This window comes from Hippoglossus hippoglossus, chromosome 4 (genome assembly GCF_009819705.1).
Source record: "Hippoglossus hippoglossus isolate fHipHip1 chromosome 4, fHipHip1.pri, whole genome shotgun sequence".
In the NCBI taxonomy this organism is placed as follows: domain Eukaryota; kingdom Metazoa; phylum Chordata; class Actinopteri; order Pleuronectiformes; family Pleuronectidae; genus Hippoglossus; species Hippoglossus hippoglossus.
Genome location: NC_047154.1, coordinates 4,320,238 through 4,344,039, shown reverse-complemented (window position 1 = coordinate 4,344,039; position 23,802 = coordinate 4,320,238). Strand labels below are relative to the sequence as shown.

The 23,802-nt window shown below is 39.2% G+C and overlaps 1 protein-coding gene across 2 annotated transcripts in view; it reads right to left on the bottom strand.

Annotated features, from left to right (window-relative positions):
* Positions 1-23,802, bottom strand: part of LOC117760389 — a 70,588-nt gene that overhangs the window by 36,876 nt on the left and 9,910 nt on the right. For both annotated transcript variants that reach the window (XM_034583371.1, XM_034583372.1), the window contains exon 3: positions 19,848-19,895. In XM_034583371.1, the coding sequence (XP_034439262.1) occupies positions 19,848-19,895 (48 nt within the window). The remainder of the gene's footprint in view (positions 1-19,847; positions 19,896-23,802) is intronic.

The window sequence follows — 23,802 nt, the reverse complement described above, 5'->3', positions numbered from 1 at the left end:
AATTCTCCCTGTGTTCTGGGCCTACTTTTCAAGAGGAAAGACATATAAACAACAGGCTTTACTTGTATTTTAGATAAGATTAATGATAGTATCACAGTTCGTATGACAGCCTCAAAACAGGCTTGTATAAGAGAGGACATTATTTTAAATTATTCCTATTTTATTTCATCATATATTTACATATAATCTTAATGTTTCCTCATCTGCTCCCATTTTGATTTGCTGCTTATAGAATTTGCTGTTGATACAAGCTGACAACCTCGATCCATATTACCTGTTTACTTAAATTTCTTCAGTAGAACAGATTCATGACATACTCACCCTCAGGTAGAGAAAATATAGATTTTTTTTTTCTTCTATTTTCATGAACTAGTTAGTAACTGTGGATGATCCTCCACACTTCCTTAACTGATGTTTTATATTAAATATAAATCCTTCCAGCTGCTCACACCCGGGCCACACTCGATACGCGAGCGTCGCAAACGTCTTCCTCTTCATTTCTGCACCCATGTTTTCAGGTTAGAGTGGCCACACTGCCTGTGAGCCACGTGTGTCAGGCGGGTCTTACATGAGTGAGTTGAGGTCTTGCCAAATAGATGGTGAAAATGATCTTTCACCACAGTTTCCGAATATGTCACAAACATTTAAAAATTTGGTGCGGATCTGGATCAGGAGGCAGATTTAGGATTTTTTTTAAACTCTCTTTAATATTGCGAGATTTTCCACTGAATTCTCGGGGAATAATTAATTTATGATCTTGATGAATAAATCAGGCATGTTTAGGGGGCTGATATTTATTTGGTGCAGATCCAAATAAAAATGTGGTTCTTGTGAATTCAGGGCCTGATGGGCTTACTCCACTGAGTGTCATTCTAGTTGCATTTAAAATCAAATTAAATCAGTTTGTACCCTATATCAATCAATCAATCAAACTCTATTTGTATAGCCCATATTCACAAATCACAATTTGTCTCATAGGGCTTAACAAGGTGGGACATCCTTTAGCCCTTGACCCTCAACAAGAGTAAGGAAAAACTACCAGAAAAAAATCATATTAACAGATGGAAAACAACATAGATGCAGTAGATGCTGTTGTGAAGCTGAACACATCAACACAATTACAATAGTATACAACACTGATTAGAAGAAGCTGTTTTTAACATAATGGGAGCGGTGTGTCAATGTTTAAAGTATTAACACATAAGAAAATGTCTGATAGAAATGAAGGGAGCAGCAATGACAATTGAAATGGAGGACTTATTGCCAGTAATGATAATATGATTAGGCATATTGTATATCAAGCAGTCTTGTTGTAATCATAGTCCACGATCAGCTGCCACCCCGATCCACCACCATGATCAGGATCAGCTGCCACCACGATAACGGTCCACGTGACTGCCTTTAAAATCACATGGTTTCATGTGTTGAATAATATCTAGCCTTTTGTTTCTGCTCTATTATGAGGAGTGTTAGATATTCTGAGCATGTATTAATTAGACAAGTGCACCTGCAGCTTGTGGCAAAGGGAATTGGTTTGGTGTTAAGTGGTCTCATAGGTTTAAAGCTCCCTGTATTTTACTCTACCCATTAAGTTTTGTTTTCTACCAGTGGATTCTGTGTAGACTAGAAAACCAGATTAAATCTGTGTGTGTAAAATGGGATTTCTTTCATGTTGTACTTAAATTTTGACCAAAGGAGATTAGTTAAACTAAACCTAATCTCATTTCAGCTTTGCTCTCGCAGTCATTTGCATATTCTGTGACTATAAGATAGGATGATTTACCTTTTACACGTGCACAGATGGGATCATCAAGGATCAACTGATGCATCAGAGCATTTTGATTTTCCTTTTTTTCCGGCATTAAGTAGCTTTTGATAAAGTCTTAATTTCCTTACTACATCATTATTAGCTTTTGATACCGACGTGCCATCTGGTAAATGTTAAAGCACAAGCAGATAAGAATTCATAATGAATATGGTTGACTCTATGACAGATTGTAATAAAAGAGAGGGGCTGTGACAATTATCGCAGAGACAGAGCGTGAGGGCATTTGACAATGTGGCAGGGCTGCACTTGCTAATTGCAAAGCTGCTGGTACATTCCCACTATCTCACCGACCATCACGATTCCTTTATGTGCAATCACATTTTTTAATGTTTCCACTCCTAAAAATCTGACTCTCCTGACTCTCAGTTTGTGCGTTCGAAAGGGAATATATTTAGCAGTCAAATGGGGTTCTGTGATATATAGCAGAAGACCTGTAACACCTTCCCACCTACACATGGTGAGAATGAATCCAAATCATTCTATTTCGCAGCCGTGTCAACTCCTCCCCAGCACCACCTGTCATCAGGATATTTTGCAGCAACATCAGAGGAAACACTTTGGAGATTGTGAGAGCTGTGTGCTTTCATCAGTGTCCCTTAATTAAATCTACCTTTCCCTAGGCTCTTCCATGATCTCTGCAAATAAAAAAAACGGAGTAAACACACCTAATTAAAGAAGTTACAACACAACCCGAGCAGGTTCTGCCTCGGTGTCAGCGGCTGGCATATCTGCAGAGGCTCTGCAGTGCACTGTAATTCCTCACCGGCTCACAGTCAGTACAGGCTAAAATCATATGTCATTAGTAAATTACACAGGTGCCAGAATGAGTTTATCATCTTGAGAATGAAAAGCTTCATAATAACCTAAGGAGGTGCTTCTAAAACGGTCCTATCTTTTAAGCTAAATGAACATGCCACACTGATACGAGATTATCCAGCTTTAGAGCAGACACTGTTGCCCCGAGGCCTGCAGCCAGTTTATGATGCACTATTTTCCCCTAATCTTTTCAACCTCAACAAGCGCAAGTACAGTGCAAAAGGGAAGAAGAGAAAAATGTGTTGCATGGCTGCAGAATTGAACTTTTTTTCAAATGCTGTTTTTACACAGTGTTATTTCCAGAAAAAAAATCCTGCAGACTAGTTGACAGGAAGGCGGCGGCGACACATCTGTGTAGAGCCTGCTGGAGAAATTGGAGGTCTTCATTTAAGCAGCTGCATTATTACAGAAATATTATTTTCTATCTTTTCCGAGTCAACACTGACAATTTAAAAATAATGATTGGATTCACATCCTGGATCTGAGAGTTTTTAATGGATCTTGCAAGAGCACTAATTTAGTCTTTGCTATTATCTTGAAAAAATGTCAGAGTTCATGATTCAAAACTGGGAATTACATTTTAAGGCATCAATAAAAAATTATTTTTACAACTTCCCTTTATTGTAAAGTGAATGTAATTATTTGACTGCAAATGATGCTGTCTGATCAGTGTGTGAATGGAGGTGTCAGGGAGTTTCGGACCCTCTGCTTAACACCTCAGGCTTCTTCCAAAAAAGGATTAAGAATTTGAAGTACAGATACAAGTAAAGAATAATGTAAATGCTGCAGTTGCTAACATTGATCTATTATCAGCCCTCATGATTTAGAAATTTGAATGCAGGCAAATTAATACATTTAACCCCTTTTGCTTGACAGTTTAAAAATTATTATTATTCACAGTTTTAGCACTTTTCAGTAGAATATTATAAACCAAAATAATGCAAATAGCATAAAAACAGCTACAATGTATTGACAGAAGGAAATTCAACCTCAAAATAGGACAGAAGAGGTTACCAGACCTTATAACATTCACATTATCTGGATGGAGGCATAACCTCCTTTCAATGAGGAGTATCAGACATCAGTAAGAAAGCCTGAGCCTGGTAATATGTTAATGATGTTTCCTGTGGAACTATACAATTTCTTTAATTAAACTGTAAAAAAAAAAAAAGTCCTTAATTCTTCAAAACAACTACCGTTTTGAAAAGAAAAATGAATAAAACTAACAAACAAACGTGTTGCCGATTACAGCTTTTACAACCAGACTTAGAAATACTGAGGTCATGACCCCTTAACACACCCCTATACCATCCTCAACATATAATAAAATGGAACCTTAAATTCTGTCTCAAAACCTTCTCCACGTTGCCAAATATGCGAGGGGAAATGTCAAAGGCCTTGTATTATTATTTTGTAATCATTGACTCTAAATACCAGCTGATACCAAACATGTGCAAACTTGAAGAATGTAAATTCCCTGCATGTTGTGAAATCAGCTATTTTACAAATAGAAACACTGTGGACACAACCTCAGCATCCCGAGTTCAAACCAATAAAAGGCTACAACATTACAATCTTATAACTGACTGTACAGTTCACTCAACACTGACTGTCTCAACAAAACCATTTTTTGTCGTCTTTATCTGTGACACAATTTGAGCAGCGATGTCTACTCTCGCCGGTTCTACAGATCAGAACATAAAATTTTAATGTGAGTAAGGTTTATAAATAGATGAGAAGATTAACAAAGTCTCTATGTGAGACTATGTCTTATGAACAAATGTTGGTTTAGCAGTCTATAATTCACTCTTCAGTCCTATGGGCTTGGCTGCATATTTCTTTGAGTGATGATCCAGCAACTCAAACACTGTCAAAGAGAGAGATTGTCATATTTGACCAGGATTAAAGGAGAAAGGGTGGAACAGGTGAGTGTGAGAGAACGCAGGACATTTTCAGGTCAGACATATTCAGAACTCACACTGACGCTAACTGATGTCTTTCACTGAAACAAAAAAGGTCTCTATGTCTGTGGCAATAATACATTGAATCTTTTAAGTAAGGCTCTTACTTCTCTCACCATATAATCATGTCAGGTGCTCTTCAATATCTTTCATATACAGGTATTGATTACAACTATTTATACTTTATTGGCAGACATGTAATAAGTCACTGACTGTTTGCACAGTATTCTAATGTAAACAGAGCTAATGTGAAGCAGTAGAGTGCAACTAGGTGTGTTTCCTGTACAGTACTTAAGTCGATTTTTAAACATTGCTTAAATGTTTCCATTTTATGCTACTTTATGATTCAACGCCTCAACAATTCAGAGTGAAATGTTGCAGTAATTACTGCACAAGATTCATCCTACTCTCTAGTTACGAGTTAATTTGAATATTTTTCACATAAAACATATGGTCAATAAATAAAATATTGTGTCATACAAGCATGTATACATACACAAGACATTTATTATAGTAAATCAATTATATATTTATAAAAAGCTTAATTCTTTTTCAAAGTGTTCTCTCACTACTAATATAAAACACAGATCTAAAGCATGTGCAAAAGTAAATCATGCTCAATAAGTGTATAATATACAGATCAAATATCAACCTCAAAATGGCTGTTTGAATAGAAATGTATCTGTGAAAGGTTTTCTCTGATCTAATACACACACACACACACACACACACACACACAGTATATATAGTTATTCATATGATGGCAGACATTTGAGAGTGTATTTTAGCCTGTAAACGTGTTTGTCAGTGTATTGCACTCCCACTTGTAAAGCCTCCAGTATGTGACTGTCTGACGCTTATCTCTCCAGGAGTTATGGGAGTTAATGAGAGCAGCTTGACAATGTGAGACTACCTGGAGCCCGAGGGCCTGTCGGGGAGTGAGTAAACCATTAGCCCTTGCCCTGGGGCAAATGGCTCCTAAAAAGTGAAGAGTTCTGCAACACCATTTTATTACTAAAGTCTCCACGCAAAGGCTGATACTGTGTTGGTATTTAGAGGGGGGGGGGGGACAAGCTACATGCCACTGCCATTGCAGATATATGGTGTCGTGCACTGTCGGAAACCTGAGGAGCAGGATGGTCAAAACAAGCCAGAGATATAACACTGACATACAGTAATCTCTGCAACTGACACACATGCACTGGCGTTTTAGAAAGGCAGTGAGAGTTGATACAGAGTAATGGGTCTCCACCTGTAACATGACCCTGTCTTTAGAAGGAGGCCCGAGGACGGCTGGGTGTGTCTGCCCACTGTCCTCCCAGTAGGACACCACTATTCTGCTGCTCATTGTCTTTGTGTCATGGGTCAAGAAGATAAATCCTCTTTACGCTGCGGTTTAACAAACAGCCTCAGAAAAATGATAGCCCTGGGAGCACATTTTTGGCATCATATAAATAAGAATTGAAAATAAAAGAGAAATTGATTATAGGTTCATCTGTGACCTTTTAACAATGAATGTCATGATTCCACTAAACGTTTCTGAGCAATCACAAGGAGGAGTTTTAGAAAGTTTAACAAAGACGCCATTGAATTTTAAATATTTAACATTAAAACAAACTTATTTTATATCTGCTGTATACAAATTAATATATATTTTATAATAAACTATATTTAACTCGAAGAAAGATAAACAAAAGACTATATAAAGATATTAAACTGAAAATTATAGCTCTTATCAAATTTTACACACATGAGATGTAAACAAATACAACAACAAAGGCACTTCATTTGGACAGGAACACACAGCCTAATGACGATCGCGTTGATTTAAACTTGCTCTAACTTTATAGTCCTTATAAACCATTTATTGATTGTTTGCCTGTGGATGCTAAACAGGCGGCATTAAAATGAACCCTCAAGTCAGACTGTAAACAATTTATTTCACCGTATGTTGCTCCCCACCACGCACTGACAGACTAACTGCCATATTCTTATGGAAACATGGCAGAAGTTTGATGTAGGTGGAAGGTTGAGTTGAACTTTCCAAATCTTAAAACTACAAAGGTTAAGAACCCCCGTGGAACCCCGGTGGATCAACACACTCTGAGTTCCGTTGAGTTTATTACAATTACTTTAAGACACATGAAACAATTCCAGATATGGAGGTGATTTATTACATTAGCAGTGAGCAGCTGAGAAAAGCACAAAAGGAGATTGTATGAAGATTATAGTGATGAAATAGTCAAATTTATTATCTTGACAGCTGGATATTCCAATTTCTTTGCCGCTGAGCCATGTAGATTTTCCAGAGTGCAAACACGTTTAAGTACTTCTTCAGAGTCAATTAAATCAGATACTAGTTAAATTACCATTTTTATTAACCTACAGGTTCATATTTTTGTAATTTTAATCACTATTGAAAGACTATTAAAACAGCTTTCCTATGAAGACAGAACTAAGGGTCATTTGGAGAGCGGCGGAATTAATCACACAATGTCACTTCAAATCTATCTTTCCGTTCACTTTAAAGCTCGCTCTAACATTTACATGTGCATGGAGAATTATCCGTGGTTGGTTAAAGGAGAGATCAGGAGTGACGACGGGCTATACCCACCTAAAGCTCCTGGAAACTTGAGCACCGCACCTGAGCCAGTAAGTAAGATTATTGAAATGAAGGTTGAAATGAATATCTGAAGATCACCAACTGTCAATATCCTGCTACAAAATCACTTCCTATCTCCTTCTGTACCTGTGGAGTCTACTTTCCTTCGTCCATTGTGTGTGTGTGTGTGTGTGTGTGTGTGTGTGTGTGTGTGTGTGTGTGTGGTGTGGGCAAGCCTCTGGAGTGAGGACAGTAAATAATATACCAAGAGAACATTAACCTTTAGTTGTGGAGTTAAGATGGAACCTCAATTAACAAGAGTAAATAATCCTTGTGATTACTTTTAGCCGGCCTTTATCTCGTACATAACCTAATTAAATGGACCATCCAAACATAAAACCACAACTAATCAAGGGCTTTGCTGAGGCATCGCAATATGGCTGTGTGGGATTTTAAAAACACACCCACGCATGTGCGAGCAGCAATGCGTCCCCTACACACACACACACACACACACACACACACACACACACACACACACACACAGTTTAGAAAGACTTAATAGATAAGAAAGAGTTTTTCTTTTAGAATAGCTTTTTAACTATCCAGTGAATTAAATGCACAAGGTAGGGTTTGATTTTAAACATAAAATAGTTTGTAATGGGATCAATTCAAAACTAAAAAATACGAAAAGTAAGGGATTTACAGTAAACCCAATTATTGAATTATTTGCAGTTTGCTCCTTCTTTGTTCAGTCCTCAGAATCACCTCCTCGTTTGAAGCTCAAAGTCGATCAGATTTTGACGGTTGTTGATTAAATCCAAGCACAGAGAAAAGACAGATATTCCCTCATTTGTAGTTTGACAGCCGAAGAAGCAATGCAACACTCTCCATCTGTGAAGGTTGTTTCATTAATATTCTAACAATCAGACTGACCCTGGTGAAGTGGGTGAGTTGTGTTCAGCAGAGAAACAACGACGTTTGCCTTAGAAGAGCAAAACAAATTGAACTCTTCCAAACAAACATGACCACGGCTTATTTGAAGTGGCAATCTTATGCTAGTGGTATTTTAACATGTCCCACTACGGCTGTGCAATAAATACCTGTGATGTTTTAATGAGTCAATCTAATTTGTCATGTCAGTACGAGCTTTAAGTTCACAGTTGTACTTTACAAAAACTACAATACCCAGACTTCATCCAGTCACAAGCCTCGACCACATCCTCCTGTCATGTTAATGCGAGTTATGTTAATGCTCTAACATTCAACATGATCTTTCTAGAAACCTGACAGTTGTTAAACTATCTCAGACATTTTAACTTTCTTAAGGGGAATAAGACGAATCATTCTCCTACAACTGTGGGCGGCTGTGGTCCAGGATGTACAGACGATCGTCCACTAACTGGATGGTCGCTGGTTCTATCCCCAGTTCCTCCAGTCCACATTACAACGTATCCTTGGGCAAGCCACTAAACCCCAAATTGCGTCTCATGGTTGTATGAGTGGTGTGAAGTGAAAAAAGCGCTGTAGTGCTGTGTGAATGTGTGAATGGATGGGTAAATGGGATAAGATTATAAAAAACGCTATATGAATACAGTTCATTTACAACACTGGGTTAGGTTGCCACAACCTTATTTGGTCTCTGTGACCATAGTCTGTATATAAAGACGGACGACGTGTCCCCACTTCTATGAATCCAAAATATCTAGATATACACACTGCCATCTTGCGCCAAAGACTAAATTTGGTGCCAGATTCAGCGAAGTAGTGAACGGTGATAGAACCACAGTATCAAGATCCTGCCGATACACGCACACAACCAATCATGAGTCAGCATCAGCTGTCAATCACAACGTTTCACCCCGTTTTTATAGCATCAATTAACTAATAGAAAAACAAAATTACCAGGAAAATGAACCCTTGAAAATACAACAGTGTGATAAGAACAACCTAAAATGCGAAAAGCCATCTTTGAGAAAAATATATTTGACGTGTATTTTGACTTTTTAGTTTGGTCTATGTCCAATCCACTTACATGGAAGAGGTGGGATGTATTACCTTTACTGCAGCCAGCCACCAGGGGCTGATCGAGACATGTTGGCTTCACTTTTAGGGAACAGTCATATCAAGCATATTTATATATAGATGCTAGCTTGTATTAGCAAACGTAGTAATACGAATTACTCAGTTCACTGTTGTCGTGACTACTTCTCACACCTTAAATCTCTCCCAAATAATCTGGCAGTTAAATGCATACATTTAAATGTAAATACTTGCAACCTGTTAATACTTGACGTGCATGTGTGTGCCGAATAATTAAGTGATAATTATGATGGAGGAAAAGTGGCAAAATATTATGCAGTGTCTGAAATAAAGTTAATTAGTGTAAGGACAGAAATGGATCTCACCTAAATGCATTTCCAGTGCAGTCATTATTTTAGAAAGTAAAAAGTCCTCAAACTAATTTCATTTTGGCTCTTGGTTTGACGAGGATAATATCACCTATAATGCAAATGTTGAAACATTAACAAATGATGCAGAACAGTTTGTAAATAGTTTCTCAGTGGAGAGTTGAACTTAGTTGAGGTCTCAGTGCAGCGACATCCGATTTGGTTTCATTGTGTTTTCAGGTTGAAATTGGTTTAAATAGGCCATAGGAAATTGACTCCATTTAATCTGAGCATTGAAATGTAGACCGTGTAATCAGTTCTCGTTCACATGTGGGCCAAGATAAGACTGGTTTTATTTGTGTGTAAATCTATCCTGAGAGGCCTCATTCTTGGCTGTGGCTGTGGTAAGCCATGCCTCCGAGCTATAGCACCATGTGTGTGTGTGTGTGTGTGTGTGTGCGTGTGTGTGTGCGTGTGTGTGTACACCGCATTTGTGTGGACATAACTGGTCCTTCACTTGGGTCCCCACCCTCTGCCTCAGGATCCTTGTGTAATTGAGAGATGATCTGGGCATCGCACACAAAGCATGGTCACACTGCCTCAGGAAGTGAGCACAATAATCTTTGTAACAAGGCGAGGATGCCTCTTTCTCTCTCATGCTGGAAGTAAGGAAACGTAACTCAAGGGGAGATAATATAATTTCCTAAGTGTATTGTTCAATCGAAAGAAAAAAAAAACAGAGGTCAACGGTTTAACGCTAAGTAAAATCTAGCACCTCAGAGCGACAGTCAAGTCAGAACAGTGTACTCTTTGTTTCAGGAAAAAGTTGCGGTGCAACACAATGCGTGTATGTGTTCTCCATCATTTGCATCCAGAGCTGGTACTTGAGCTCGGTAGTGGCACAATGCATTATGAAGAAAACTTGATTGTGAGTTGTCACCCGAGCCTCATTCCCTTTAATTACAGCCTTTGCATGGACATATATGCATACAAATGGCACATTTAAAGAGTGGATGAAAAGGAGTTCATTTGAAAAACTACAACAAAACCATTTGTTCCCACCAAAACAGCATTCACTATATGACAAATGATGCTTTAGTCTTATGAATAATTCTCAAATTCTAAGCAATCAAGTTTTAAGGATATCGTAAATCCTGTTTAAATGGCCTCATTCATTACACGGCAGAGATGGGAGGGATACGAATAAAGTGTTATGTCTGAAATTGTCAGTGACTTCATGCGTCGCTGGGAGATGCTCAGCGCCGAGCTGATGTATGGTGCGACTGACTGTATGGTGATGGAAATGTCGCGGTGGCCTCGTTAGCATTCTGCTGTAACCCTCGGGCAGGGGTGTCAGATTCTCTCAAAATTTACCGCTCAGTTTGGAACCAAAAGATTCTGTGCATAATGGCTGTGGAGGCCCTTATCATGAAAATACTGATCCTCACCAGCATGGTCTGCTCTGAGGGAAATGTTGATTAATGAACAGCTGTACATGTGAGAGGTTGGTGGTCGGGAGCAGCATGACGGTCGGCCATTCACTCCAGTTTCTGTTATTTTTCTTACATTATTTTAAATTGCTTTAGTTGCAATGACAACTGTTTAATTCTGTTATGTCTGACATCATATAGGCTTCAGACCAACCTGAGGTAGTTATAACAAGGTGTTACAAGCAGTTTATTAAGCCAAAAGATCACTGTTAAAGCAACGCACACACTTTGTGATTTGAGTCCGATTTTAATGCGATTTCTGAGTCACATGACTCATTTTAGAGTCAGACTGATTTTCAGCTTAGTTGTGCGTAATTTGTCATGCAGTGCTCAGGGGGGTGCGGGGAGCGATCAGATGCTCCCGACCGCTTGGCGATCGGATGAATTCTGAAATTTTGGTCTGCAGTAGTCAGGTTCTCACACAGCATGAATCGATTCCCCCAAAATGAACACCTTATCCCTCACTGTGTCTGCCCCAAATTACAAAACATAACAGTAGGAAATGTAATGGAACAATTCTGTGTGCATATCCAAATGGCCAAAATGAGAGAAGCTGAACCTGAATGTCTGATGCTCATACTATGGGATGTAAATCATCCTCTACTTAAGGACTAATGTAGCTGAGTCTTACCACGTATTAACCTCATGTACAAATTATGAATTTGGCGGAAAAATGTAAAAGAAAAGAATTAGAAAAAGCAAATGAACTCAATACCACTATGAAAGATGTAAACAAAAAAGTGACAGATATATATTTCACAGCTAATTAACCCTGAATGTTACACAGACCAAGTGAAATGAAGACAGGCTTTCAAATGTCCCCGCATGCTGTGCTCGCACATCCTTCTTTAGACGTCTCATTCCTGGAGCACTCTGCTAAGAAGGGTAGAAAATGTGAATTACAAATAAGCTACTTAACCACAATGAATTAAGGCCTAACATTTGAAAATTTGATACTGAAATTACTGTCATTATGGTGCATTATGTCTGAGCGTAATGATTGCTTTGGCGCTGTTTGAAGACAAAGGCAGGCTCTGGGGGGAAAGTATAGTCGGAGGAAAAGTTGATTTCATGGCTGTTAATGATATGTGAACTTCAAACCTTAATTTTAGCAGCCATCATTTCCTGCCATTTCACAGCTCATCTTTTGTTAGCTACCTAAAGACTAATGCCATCTGCTAATGATTTCTCCCTCGCTGGACAAAGAGTGAGCCATACCCACGGAGATCTACTTGTCAGACAGAAAAACAGCTCTTTTGAAGGCTTAGGTTTGATTTGTACAACATGTGCTTGCGATGCAGAACAAATGAGAGAGAACACACTGTAACAGGAATGCACAGACTGTTTTAATCTCTCATCACTAATTGATGGATTTAATGGTTTTGGAGAGCAGTAAACATTTTAAATCTGTAGGCTTCTTATCGCAAAAGTAGGAAATTAGTAAGATATACTGTCCTTCAGCAGCACTGTGTTTGGCCTCTGCTGTGTTTTTGTGGGTACAAAGTTTGCACCAAGCATCTCAGGGTGTTGACAAAGAGATGAGTTGCATACCAAGGGTGGGGACCACACAGCAAGAGTGACCACATTTCCTCGCAGCTGTATTATCAAACTAGCAAAACAGATACATGGAAAATAGGGCATAAAGACTTTGCCTCCATCTTTGGGGATGTTTCCTTGGTTGCAAACAGTGTGGAGACCAACTGAAGCTGCTATTAATTCTCCATCACTTTCAGTTTGGATGCCTGAAAGCTAATTAAAGGAGAGCTTAATTGAATCAGCTTTAGGACCGCCCCCCCCCCCCCCCCCCCCAACGAGAACTGAATTGTGCTTGGGGATGGAACACATAAGGCAAGAAGAGCATGGAGATTAAATAAAAAGGTTGAAATTATCAACAGTCCACGGCCAAATCCCATTTCCCCACCTCAGGCCTACGCATCTGTTTGCATGCTGCCATGTAGGCAGGGGTATATCCTTTCTTTTGGGAATTCGGAATAGTGGTTGTCTAGCCCTCCAAATGGCCCTCTGAATGGAGTTATTTCAGATGCAGACTCTAAATAAGAGTAGTAGGAGAAAGTTCCCAGTTTGCTGTGGGAAATGAGTAGCGAGTGGTTACCCAACTGCTCTGAAGGGCCACTAACCAGGTGAGGACACTCTAAGGCAAAAGGGGGGATTGCAATTGAACCCAAGTTGTTACTGGGAGTAATGGCTACAGACTGATCCTGCTATGTTTTGTGACCTTGTCTAACCAAACGAGATGTAATTTAGACTCTGCTGACCTTGTGACTCTTCAGTCTGCACGATACAGACATTTTAGACCAAAATTACTATTGAATTCAAATTCAAAATGCTTTGAAAACGTATAGTGTATATCAGTGCTGGGGTTTTCGCTGTTGCTGCTGTTTTTTAGGGGGCTGGATGATCATTGTATTCCTTTATTAGATAGTTACAGTAGAGTGATGACAGGAAATGAGGGAAAGAAGATACAACTTAGACTCCAGACCAGGGACACTGCAATTCATTATAGGACTTTTTCTTTCTGTGACTCAGATTGACTGGTCAGTAGCTATCAACTGGACCCATGAAGGAGAGACGGCTAAAACTATATATAGTATAAGTCTATACACTAGTGCAGCGCCTGGAAAGCAGATTTTGAAGTAACAACTTTTTGAGGCAGTACTAATTGTAGCAAGGTATATTAAGAAGCTTTCACTATTTTCTTGTACAAGCTAGTTAGCCTTGTTTTATCAGCCTCCACTTCCTGAAATGTTTCAGGGTATGCAAGGTTGTCCACAACAGGTTTTACCTTCATTTTCATGGAGTTTATCTTCCATCCCTTTATTTGTAAAACCGTGAGGGCACATTTCTGTGACTCAGCTCTGGCACCTATCAGAGGTTAACTAGACGCCAGTACAGTTTTACTCGCTAACGATCTAAGCCAAGTAGTTTACGTTTTGTGAAAGGAACAAACTGAATGCTTTAAAGGGACGTCTTGAATTGTTAACAGTTGATAACCAATGGTATGTGGACACGTGTCAGCAAACGTAAGATTTATAGTATGATTATGACAATGTCAACAACATACCACGAAAACATGTCTCCTGGCTCCTAAATGTCAGTCAACCATTACTATGAGAAACACCAAGACAAAGGCTTGGTGACAAAAGCAATCTCACAATTTTCACATTTATTTCTTGTAAAAATTGGGAAATGACTCACAATGACTGCAGTTTTAATACAGTTTATAAAATACTGTATACAAAAATATTCTTTAAAGAGAAATGCAGAAAAAACTATTTTCTGCTGTTGTGTCTCCATTGTTGAACTGAACACACATATCTATCTTAGTGAGGAAATTGTGGCATAAGCCTCTTACCCTAACCTTAACCATCAAAACTAAAGGCCTAACCCTAACCCTTATCCAAACCGAGACCTAATTCTAACCTGAACCCTAAAACCAAGTCTTAAGCCTCAAACAGCCCATTCAAAGTGGGTCGGAAAGTGAGGATCGGCCAAAAAATATCTTCACTTTCCCCAAATGTCCTCACTCTGTCGGTTGAAGGCTCAAAATGGTCCTTACAAAGATATCTGTAAAAGTACACACACACACATACTACCTCAAGGCCATGTTTCATTGTCCTGGGAAAGCCATGAGGAGGAATTCCTTTCATGTGTCATCTCCTGTCACAGCACTGTCCTGACAGAGGCTTAGTGACATATGAGAGGCTTCAGCAGAATGTCCTGCTTTTAGTCAAATGAAGAGTCTGGCAGCTGCTGTATTCATCAAAATCAACGGATAATCTGCTTTCCATATAAAATCAAGTGATGATTAACATTTTTTTTTCTGGGAGGGGGATGGGAGTGTAAATGCTACCACCTTTAAGGAGACACTTGAGAGACAGGGGGCGGAGAAGGTCTGAAAATTGTGTCAGGAGATTTTAAGTTGCATTAACATAGAGTAGAAACAGTTGAGATACAGCACAGTACATCTGTGTGTAATTTACTGACAATGATAAAACATTGGAGGGAAAATGTTAACTATCAGTTTTGTGGCTGTGAACTATATATGAAAAATAATGCATAAACAGTTTTAACATTATTAACAGACTACACTCTGCATTCTATTATTATGTTTTTGTTATTATTTGCCACATCCTCACAGTAAAGCTGAGTTGCACTTTACTTACTGTACATCAAGTATAAACAACAAAAATTCTACACTGACTCAATTGTAAGAGACAAATATGATACAATATATTTTCCATGATCATTTTCAGTCGGTCTAAAACCAGGCCTGCAGCATATTGAAATTTTGAGGCTTATTTTCAGAAACACTTTAATTTTCAAGCAATGAATAAATAAGATTAAAGTGTTCCCCTTTTTGCCATGCAATGGATTAAAATAACTGGCAATACGATTTCTTTCATAATCAACACAATCACAAGATAAAAACTGTGAGCCTCAACTACAGATTTTAACAGAACTTGTCAGTTTCTTGTGTTACTGTGCTAATATTGCTTGTAGTCTCACCAATTAAATAAAATTTCTGATTTGCAAAATATTTTGTATATGTTATAAAGTCTTGTGTGATCTTAAATTCAAATTCAATATTTTAGAGGTGAGACTGCACAGAATCGAAAGGGCATTAAAGACGACCCAGCTTTTTGAAAGCAGTTCTCTATTATACCAATATGGCTCCTGCAGTTATCAGGTGAGAAACCACTCCTGCTAAGAATCACTATACTATTTTTTATTAAGCGTGCATCATTAGACGCATAGTCTGTCCTCCTGACCCCAGCTCTGTGTCGGACAAGGGCTAATCAGGGCCGAGGAAGGGAGCTGTAAATCTCTTCCTCCTTCACAACTACTCACCAAGCCCTTCTCCACCGGACTCCAATCAAAGGGAGCAGAGGCCATTAGGCAGCTCTGGACCTCCTTTTCTTTATAATTACACCCTCCTGGATTGACCGAGCACCAGCTAGCCCTTTGCTATTTGCAGTAATTAGTCCAGAATGTGAGCTGTCAACATGCAAAAATCGTGCCAGTAGGCCCACAATGCCACGGCCACCCCCACTGAGTTCAACAACAAGCACCTAGCCCCGGCCACTGGAATGCATTAACTTTCTCCTCTCTCTCTATTCCCCCCCCCTCCCCCCCCTCGGCGACTCATGTCAAATCCAGGCCCCTTAGAACAAAATCTTAATAATTAACTGGCAAATTTTAACATGATTGCTTGTGACACACCTACTCTGGTAATTATTGCTTTGAGGCCATGTGCTAATGAAATTAATGCATTCGTTGCCCCAACAAATTAGCATAACTCATACAAACGGCCCACATTTGAGACCCTGTTGCAAAAAGGGAAAACAGCATGCAGGGAAAAGCCTCATCAACATCATCAACAGCACAAAAGAAGGTAGAAAATGAAATGGATGGCACATTGAACCAGACTCTGGATGATGAGCACTGCTTGCTCAAAGTCTTAATGGCGAAAGCCTCTTAATGTTAACCAAGGGTGATTGCAGTAATGCATTACAGACCAAATGATTATCACTATCATCATTACAGTCATTGCTGATCTACATATACATTTCTCTGTGGACAAATATTAAATGACTGTGCCACTGCAGACATTAAAATGTTATTATACTGATGCATTAACTTACTGTAGCAGACTTCATATCAATATACAGTAGAAGCTTCCCAACAATCCTTCTGTAAATGGCACAGCTGCCACTTGCAGCGATCACCAGTCCTGCCACTAACCCCTGTTCATGGCTGTTTGGTCTCTCAGTGGGATGTCTCTCAGACATCCACTGCTCGCCATTAATAATTGATGACGATGTCATTGGTATAATAGACGAAGACAAGTGCAACAGTCACTTGGAGATGCTGCAAAAGTGTAAGAAATGTCCCCTCGTAGGTAAAAGAGGAGCAGAGTTGGTTGTAACACCTAACAAATGTGTTTGCCTGCAGCCAAATACTGGCAGCGAAACTGAAAATGGCCTCAATTTAAACAACACTGACTCACATTAATATGGTCAGGGGACAGTCTGCAGGTTAGCACGACAGCTTCTGGTAGTGTTTCCACAATCTCTCTTGATACATCATGACACCATTTTGTCCAGACAATCTGCAGCACAGAATCAGTAAAGTTTGGTTCAGCATGATAGTGCAGAATGTTTTGGGCTTTAGTGTGGATCTGAAGTTAAAATATTTTTTTATTAAGAAAGCTATAAGTTATTACAAAATATTTGTATATCCACAGAGTTAGTATCTACTTGGATCAAAATTGCAATTACCTTAATCTAGTTTACAAACAGGAACTTATTGCCTTTCTTCATGTTGTGATTTGAAACCTGAAATTATTGAAATTATGTTGCTGGGAGTTTTGACAGTCTGGTCATTAATCATCACCATCTGGACCCTTATTGGAGTCACACTTCCTGTCTATAATGTGCGAAGAATATAGCACTGAAAGAATGCCAATGACTCAGCAGGGGTTGCAATAACCCCTGCTGAATATTGTTACCATGGTTACTGTTGATAAATAAGTTTTGTATTGTTCTATTTTTTCTTATTAAATACAGGACACTTTCAACAATAGCAACGGGTTTCAGGTGCGTTTATACGACCTCCATGTTAGTGGATGGGACAAAGACCTAACTAAAAAGTCAAAGTACAAATCAAATAAAAATGTTCCCAAAGATAGCGATTAAGGTAAGTTTGGTTTTAAATAGTTATTTGATGGTAAAAAATGGGGTGAAAGTTTGATTGAGAGCTAAGTATATTAAGCACGAATATCAACGGTACCTCGATATCAGGGCTCTAACCCTGATCGCATCTAGGGAGACTCTGGCTCCAAATGCACGAAGATGGAAGTGTTTGTATCCCAGATATTTGGCGTCATTTCTCATATACAGTCTGTGATTCTGACACACACCTGAATTGACTGTAATGTTAGATATTGAGCTAACTAGTGAGCTTGTTCCAATAGAAAGCTAACTAGCCAAGCAAGGCTGAATAATGAAAGCTAGCTGGAAGCATAGACTGTATATAAAGATGGACGCCGCAGCTCTCTTTCTCCACATTGTAGAAAAAGTCAACCAAAATATTTGGGATACAGCTGCCACCATCTTACACTTTTAATGTCATTTGGAGCCAGAGACTGTGCAATAGTGATCGCAGTAAGGAGCAATGGTATTTAGGTCCTGCCGATAAATACAAAAAATTATTTTACGTGTACTTTGACTTCTTGGTCTGGCCCATGTCTCATCCACTAACATGGAAGAGGCAGTGTTTTGACCTATACTGCCAGCCACCAGAGGGCAATCAAGAAATTTTGGCTTCAATTTAGGTTCTGTTATGTCCTTCATGTAATCTACAGTGTATGGTTAGAAAGTGGGCTGGAAAGCTAATGAGAGGAGCTAGGTTGCCATGTGAAATACAGAGTTAACAGCACGATGGGTCTCCCTCAAATACATGAACCTATGCTATGTGGATCTGTATCAGCTGTTATAGGATGTGTGATTGTATTCACGGCACCATAGCGAGTCTCCTAGCGACCCTGGCTCCCAAATACCAGTCAGACACAAGAAAATACCCAACCAAACCTTTAATCTGAAATGTTGTTTCTACGAGTGTGTCCAAAAATGTTTTTATCCATTATGCACAAAACCTGTGGAATCATTATAGTTTATATTTACCAAAGCAACCTTTAACACCTGGACTATAAGCACATTATCATCATCACCTCCCTGTTGGAAACAAACTCCAGCTGTGTGTAATAGCGACACACTGTCTTGTGTAAAAGAAGACAATATCATAACTCAGGACCAATTGTTCTTTGACCCTTCATGGAGACAAACACAAATTCCTAGATGAATAAAAACAATCTGACATTTCCCACTGACTAAATGATTCATTGAACTTTGATCGGTGTGTGAGGCGCTAGGTGTGTGAGCACAGTTTCATGTTTAAAATATCTGAAAATCCTGAAAGGTTGTTGTCAAAGTTACTGTGACATTTTCTTCCACGGAGTGTATCTCTCCCATACATATACACAAGAACAACCCGTCGCTGTAGAGCCAACAATGAATAAAACACTCGGTGGACAGCTTGTGATGCTTTGACCCGCAGTCCAAGCATGAATACATACAACACATCAACAGCTCACTTCCTAATCTGAGATGGTTAGTAATGTGGCCACCTTATCCAGCATGCAACCCCATCTGTGATGACACATCGGCTCCACCATTTTATACAAATACACCCACAAATACAAGACAAAATGTGTGATGGAAAATTTGCATTAGGAATGTACCAAAGGAAAGCATGATTAATTTGTGCTCATGAAATGAATACAGATTTTGTCATTACATGGCTTGTATCCTTTGCCAAATATTGTAATGTTTCTCGCTCCTTATCCACAGCAAGTGTTCTGCTGCAATAATAAGGAATAAAAGACAGCTTACAGCTCATAAGCAACACAACTGCTGGTAAATCAGCTAAATCACAGAGCAAAACAAAGACCTGATTGCTCATTAGTATTATGGATCTGCTTTGTTTAAATCTGATTTGTGAGATGCAGCCATTGTTTAATGACTTAAATGGTGTTTGTTTTAATGCTCACTACCTACATTTCACACAGGAAGATTAAAAGAATGAGACATCATCAGATTTATCATCAATTTTTTACAGTACTCGCTTTTTACAACACTCTCTCTCACACACGCACACACACACACACACCATTACACATACCTTGGCTTTGCAGATGATACATCGCAGTCGGTCTTCACTCCCGTATCCCTGTAAAGAAGCAATATTTTAAAATAATTTAGTGAAAGTGAACCATCAAAAAAACTGATCTAAAGCTGCACTTAGTGCAAAATGACAACATGTTTGTTTGTGTTTTGATCAATAAACTAATTGTGTTTTGAAAACACATTTCATTTTTAACACAAAGATGCATTGTGCATAATAATGCTAATTTAATTAAAGTGCTACAAACCTGAATAAACATGATGGCCCTAATCTTTGGACAAACAATATGTAAAAAAAAAAAAAAAAGGCACAAGATTTCAGAAAACATAACCAAACAGCAAAAACAACAACAAAAAAACAGATCACAACAAAACAGAAAACCCAACAACAACAAAGATACAAGCCCAAAAAAAGACACTTAAGAAAATGCAACACAACAGAAAACACAAGGCCATTTCACATTGTAGTGTACTGTGTAGTAATTAATAGTTAAACATACATTGCTAAACGTTATTTTAATGCATACACTAAATGTTCCACTTCACATCACAGAGAAACAAAAATAACACGCTGGCAATGATCTTCAAGCTGCTGCTAACGAACTGAAGATGCTAATAACAAGAGCTGCATTTGTTCGAACACTAAGTGCCAGATCCACTGCTAATATGCGAGGCATGTAGGAGCACATTTTGATAGATGTTAATGGTATATAATTATAGAACACTGCTATTAGGCAATGTGATTTTATAGAGGACCATTGCCCCTGGCACTGTGGCCTGATTGCTGTGAGTGTTGAACTAATGAATGTAAACCAAGTCTGTTTGCAACAACAACCCATGAGAGAGAGACAGAGTGTGTGTGTGGGATTTGTGTGTGTGTGCGCATGTAATTAAAGGGAAACACAGGCGTGGACACAGTCAAGGGCATGCTTGTCCATACATAAGCACACACACCAGCAGACACACACGCACACACACACACTTTATCACATAGGAAAAAACATATCTAACACACGTGAGCAAGTAAACTCATCCTCTCATTATGTTTTTCATCTCTTCACACTTGGGTCAGTGCCCCCACTCTCTACTGAATCAATGCTATGTTTAGCCAGCAAGTTGTTAGCATTCTCACTGCTCCTCTTCTCACTTCTTTTTCGCCCCTCTAACGACTATATATTCTATTTCAGATGGATAGGAATACAAAATCTTTTAGAGCATTTTTTCTTGCAGAATACCATTCCCATTAACTTCAATAGAGTGAAACCAGATGTATAAAAATGAAGAATGTATTTATCTGCCGGGTAACTGAACGTATACCATTATTTTCCGAAAGCCTGCGCCCTTGCTCTGTATTTTCTCAAGCCTGTTGTTGGGTTGGGCAGTGAGACACACCAGGCTGCGCTGGGCTGGTGTGGTACGAGCCATACAGTCCTCCCATGCCCTTGTACTCTGTGCTGCGAGGGGTTTCACCCCTCTAGGAATGCACTCCCTATAATGAGGGTCAGGGGTCATAGTGCTGCCGCGCCTGGAGGCCGGGATCTCCTAGGCACGCTCAGTCACTGACTCTGTCCCTATATTTAAATCTTGCCTCAGGACATGTTTTTCAAAAGGGCATCTCCTAACTAGTTCCTGGTTACTAATTAGTTTTGCGCCATGCTATTTGTCTTTGGGAACCTGAATGAGGAAGGAGGGGTGGTGTGGGGCGGGGGACACAAATGAGGCGGTTCAAAAAACAGCGTATGGTTTGCCTCAGCGCAGATGATGACCAGTCAGATAGTCCTATGCTGCGAACACACTGAAGTATGTATCAACAGAAATGAATACCAGCGCTTGTTTTGCTGTGTTTGAGTTCAGTCTGCCCGCTGTTTAGTGACAACATCTGTGTCGTACTGTTGTGGCTGAAATTAAATAAAGACTTGGAATTTGCCCATATTTTTTTTGTTGGAGCTGCTTTTAGGAGTGGTAACAGTGCATGCTATCACTCCCAGCTGGCTCTCTGTCCCTCCCTCCCTCTCTCCCTCTCTCTCGCAAGTCAAATCATTATTGGATTACATTTTCTGGCTTCATAAAATGCGGTTAAGAGGCACTTTAGTCATATGTGCATGACCTGCTTTCCAGAGATGGCTATCAGAGCAAAAGTGACAGGTCAATTGCTGATTTCTGTTCCGTAAAAGGGAAAGGGGCTCCCCACCCTGAGCACTCTGAAAGGTCGCACTCTCTCTCCCTCTCTTCTCTCTCTCTCTCTCTCCCCTGCTCTCTTTCTCTCTGTCTGTGTTTCTCACACACAAAAACTAAAGTAGTCTTGTAGCAACAGCACACACTCACAGCAAGAGAGCGCGGTGTGTGTGTGTGTGCTCGCGTGTGTGTCTGTATATAATTGTATAGTGGGGAGACACACACTTAATGGAAGTGGCTCTTCACTCTGACAGCTGGGTGGTGCAGATGAAAGGTCTGCTGTAGCATGTTGTCTACCACTTGTGGAGTATCCGAAGAGACCCAAAGCTCACCAGAGTGGACGTCACCACAGCAAATGCTTCAACAGCAGACACATTATCTTTGATTATAATTGCATGTGACAATAACCAACCCACTCATATTGTGCACAGCACAGTACAGCAACACACAGATGCAGTACATTGTGATACCGAGTGAGATCTCGGTTATTTACACTTGCACTGCCTGTGCCTCATTTGAAAGCAACATGTGAAAGCAACAATTCTGAAAAAAAGTGCAGATATTGTCCAGTCCAAGATTAATTTTCAGTTTATCTGCTCTTTGGCTCTTAGTCAATGGGGTACTCACGCAATTTGGTAGAACACTTCCATAAAGCACAACTCACAAGATAGCAATTTAATAATGATTGATAATAATGAAAAAATCCTGACTTTAAAGATATGATATGTATTGTATTGTAGTGTATTTACATGATCCAAAATGTTTCCAACAATGTTCAAACCCAATTCGGGACCTTTCATTTTGGTCACCTTTTAATTGCATCATATCCACTTTACCTGCCCACATACTAAAATTGTTTTGGTCCACATTTGGCTCTACATCTGGCCCACACACCACATGGAAGGATGGCACCTGGGTGGTCCGCTCCTGTTTGCCAGATCTGGGCCAAAGTAAGCCATAGCAATACCGCATGTCAACCAAAGGTGGATCAAATTAGTTTTTTGCTATTGGAGCCATATTTACCATTTACCCCATTGGCCACTTTAGGTTCACATCCAGATTACACCTTGCCTAGATCACCACATGTGACATAAAAAAAAAGGCCACATCTGTTTTGGGACATTTTGGGCCACATTTGCTATTTTCTTGCCATCACCTATTTTGTGTCAACACCATCAGACACCAAAAACACAAATTACTTTTCACTCACATTATGCTCGACCTATAAAAATATTTTTCACCAAGGCTGACTTTCAATGTGTATATATCTTTATATTATAAAGATTTGTATCTGTGTTTTTTTTATTGGCGTGTATTCTTCAAAAAAGTATCATACTGAAATATGATCAAAATATTCATGTGACGGATGTGACATAGACTTGACGGAGTTGACTCATATCTGACTGTGGTGACAAAAACACACAAAAAGAACACTCTCAATATTATTCACCTTATTTATGTTATATATAGCGGGAGTGTGTCTATGTATATTCCCCATTATGTGTGTGTAAGCCCTATGTTCCCTCAACTAAACCCGGATAGAGTTGATAACAGAAACTACTTCACGAGAATAAAATGATCTAAACATTCTAAACAATTTCCTTAGGAACTGGAAGACGGATTTGACATATCATGGTTGTGACACAGGAAATATTAACATTAAGATTTAAAATACTCTCAAACTATAAAACATATTTGACCCTGTCTGCCATGGATGCACTCTGCATATGTGCAATGTGAAAATGGATCCTTCAGAGTGACTGCCTAATGACGGCGTT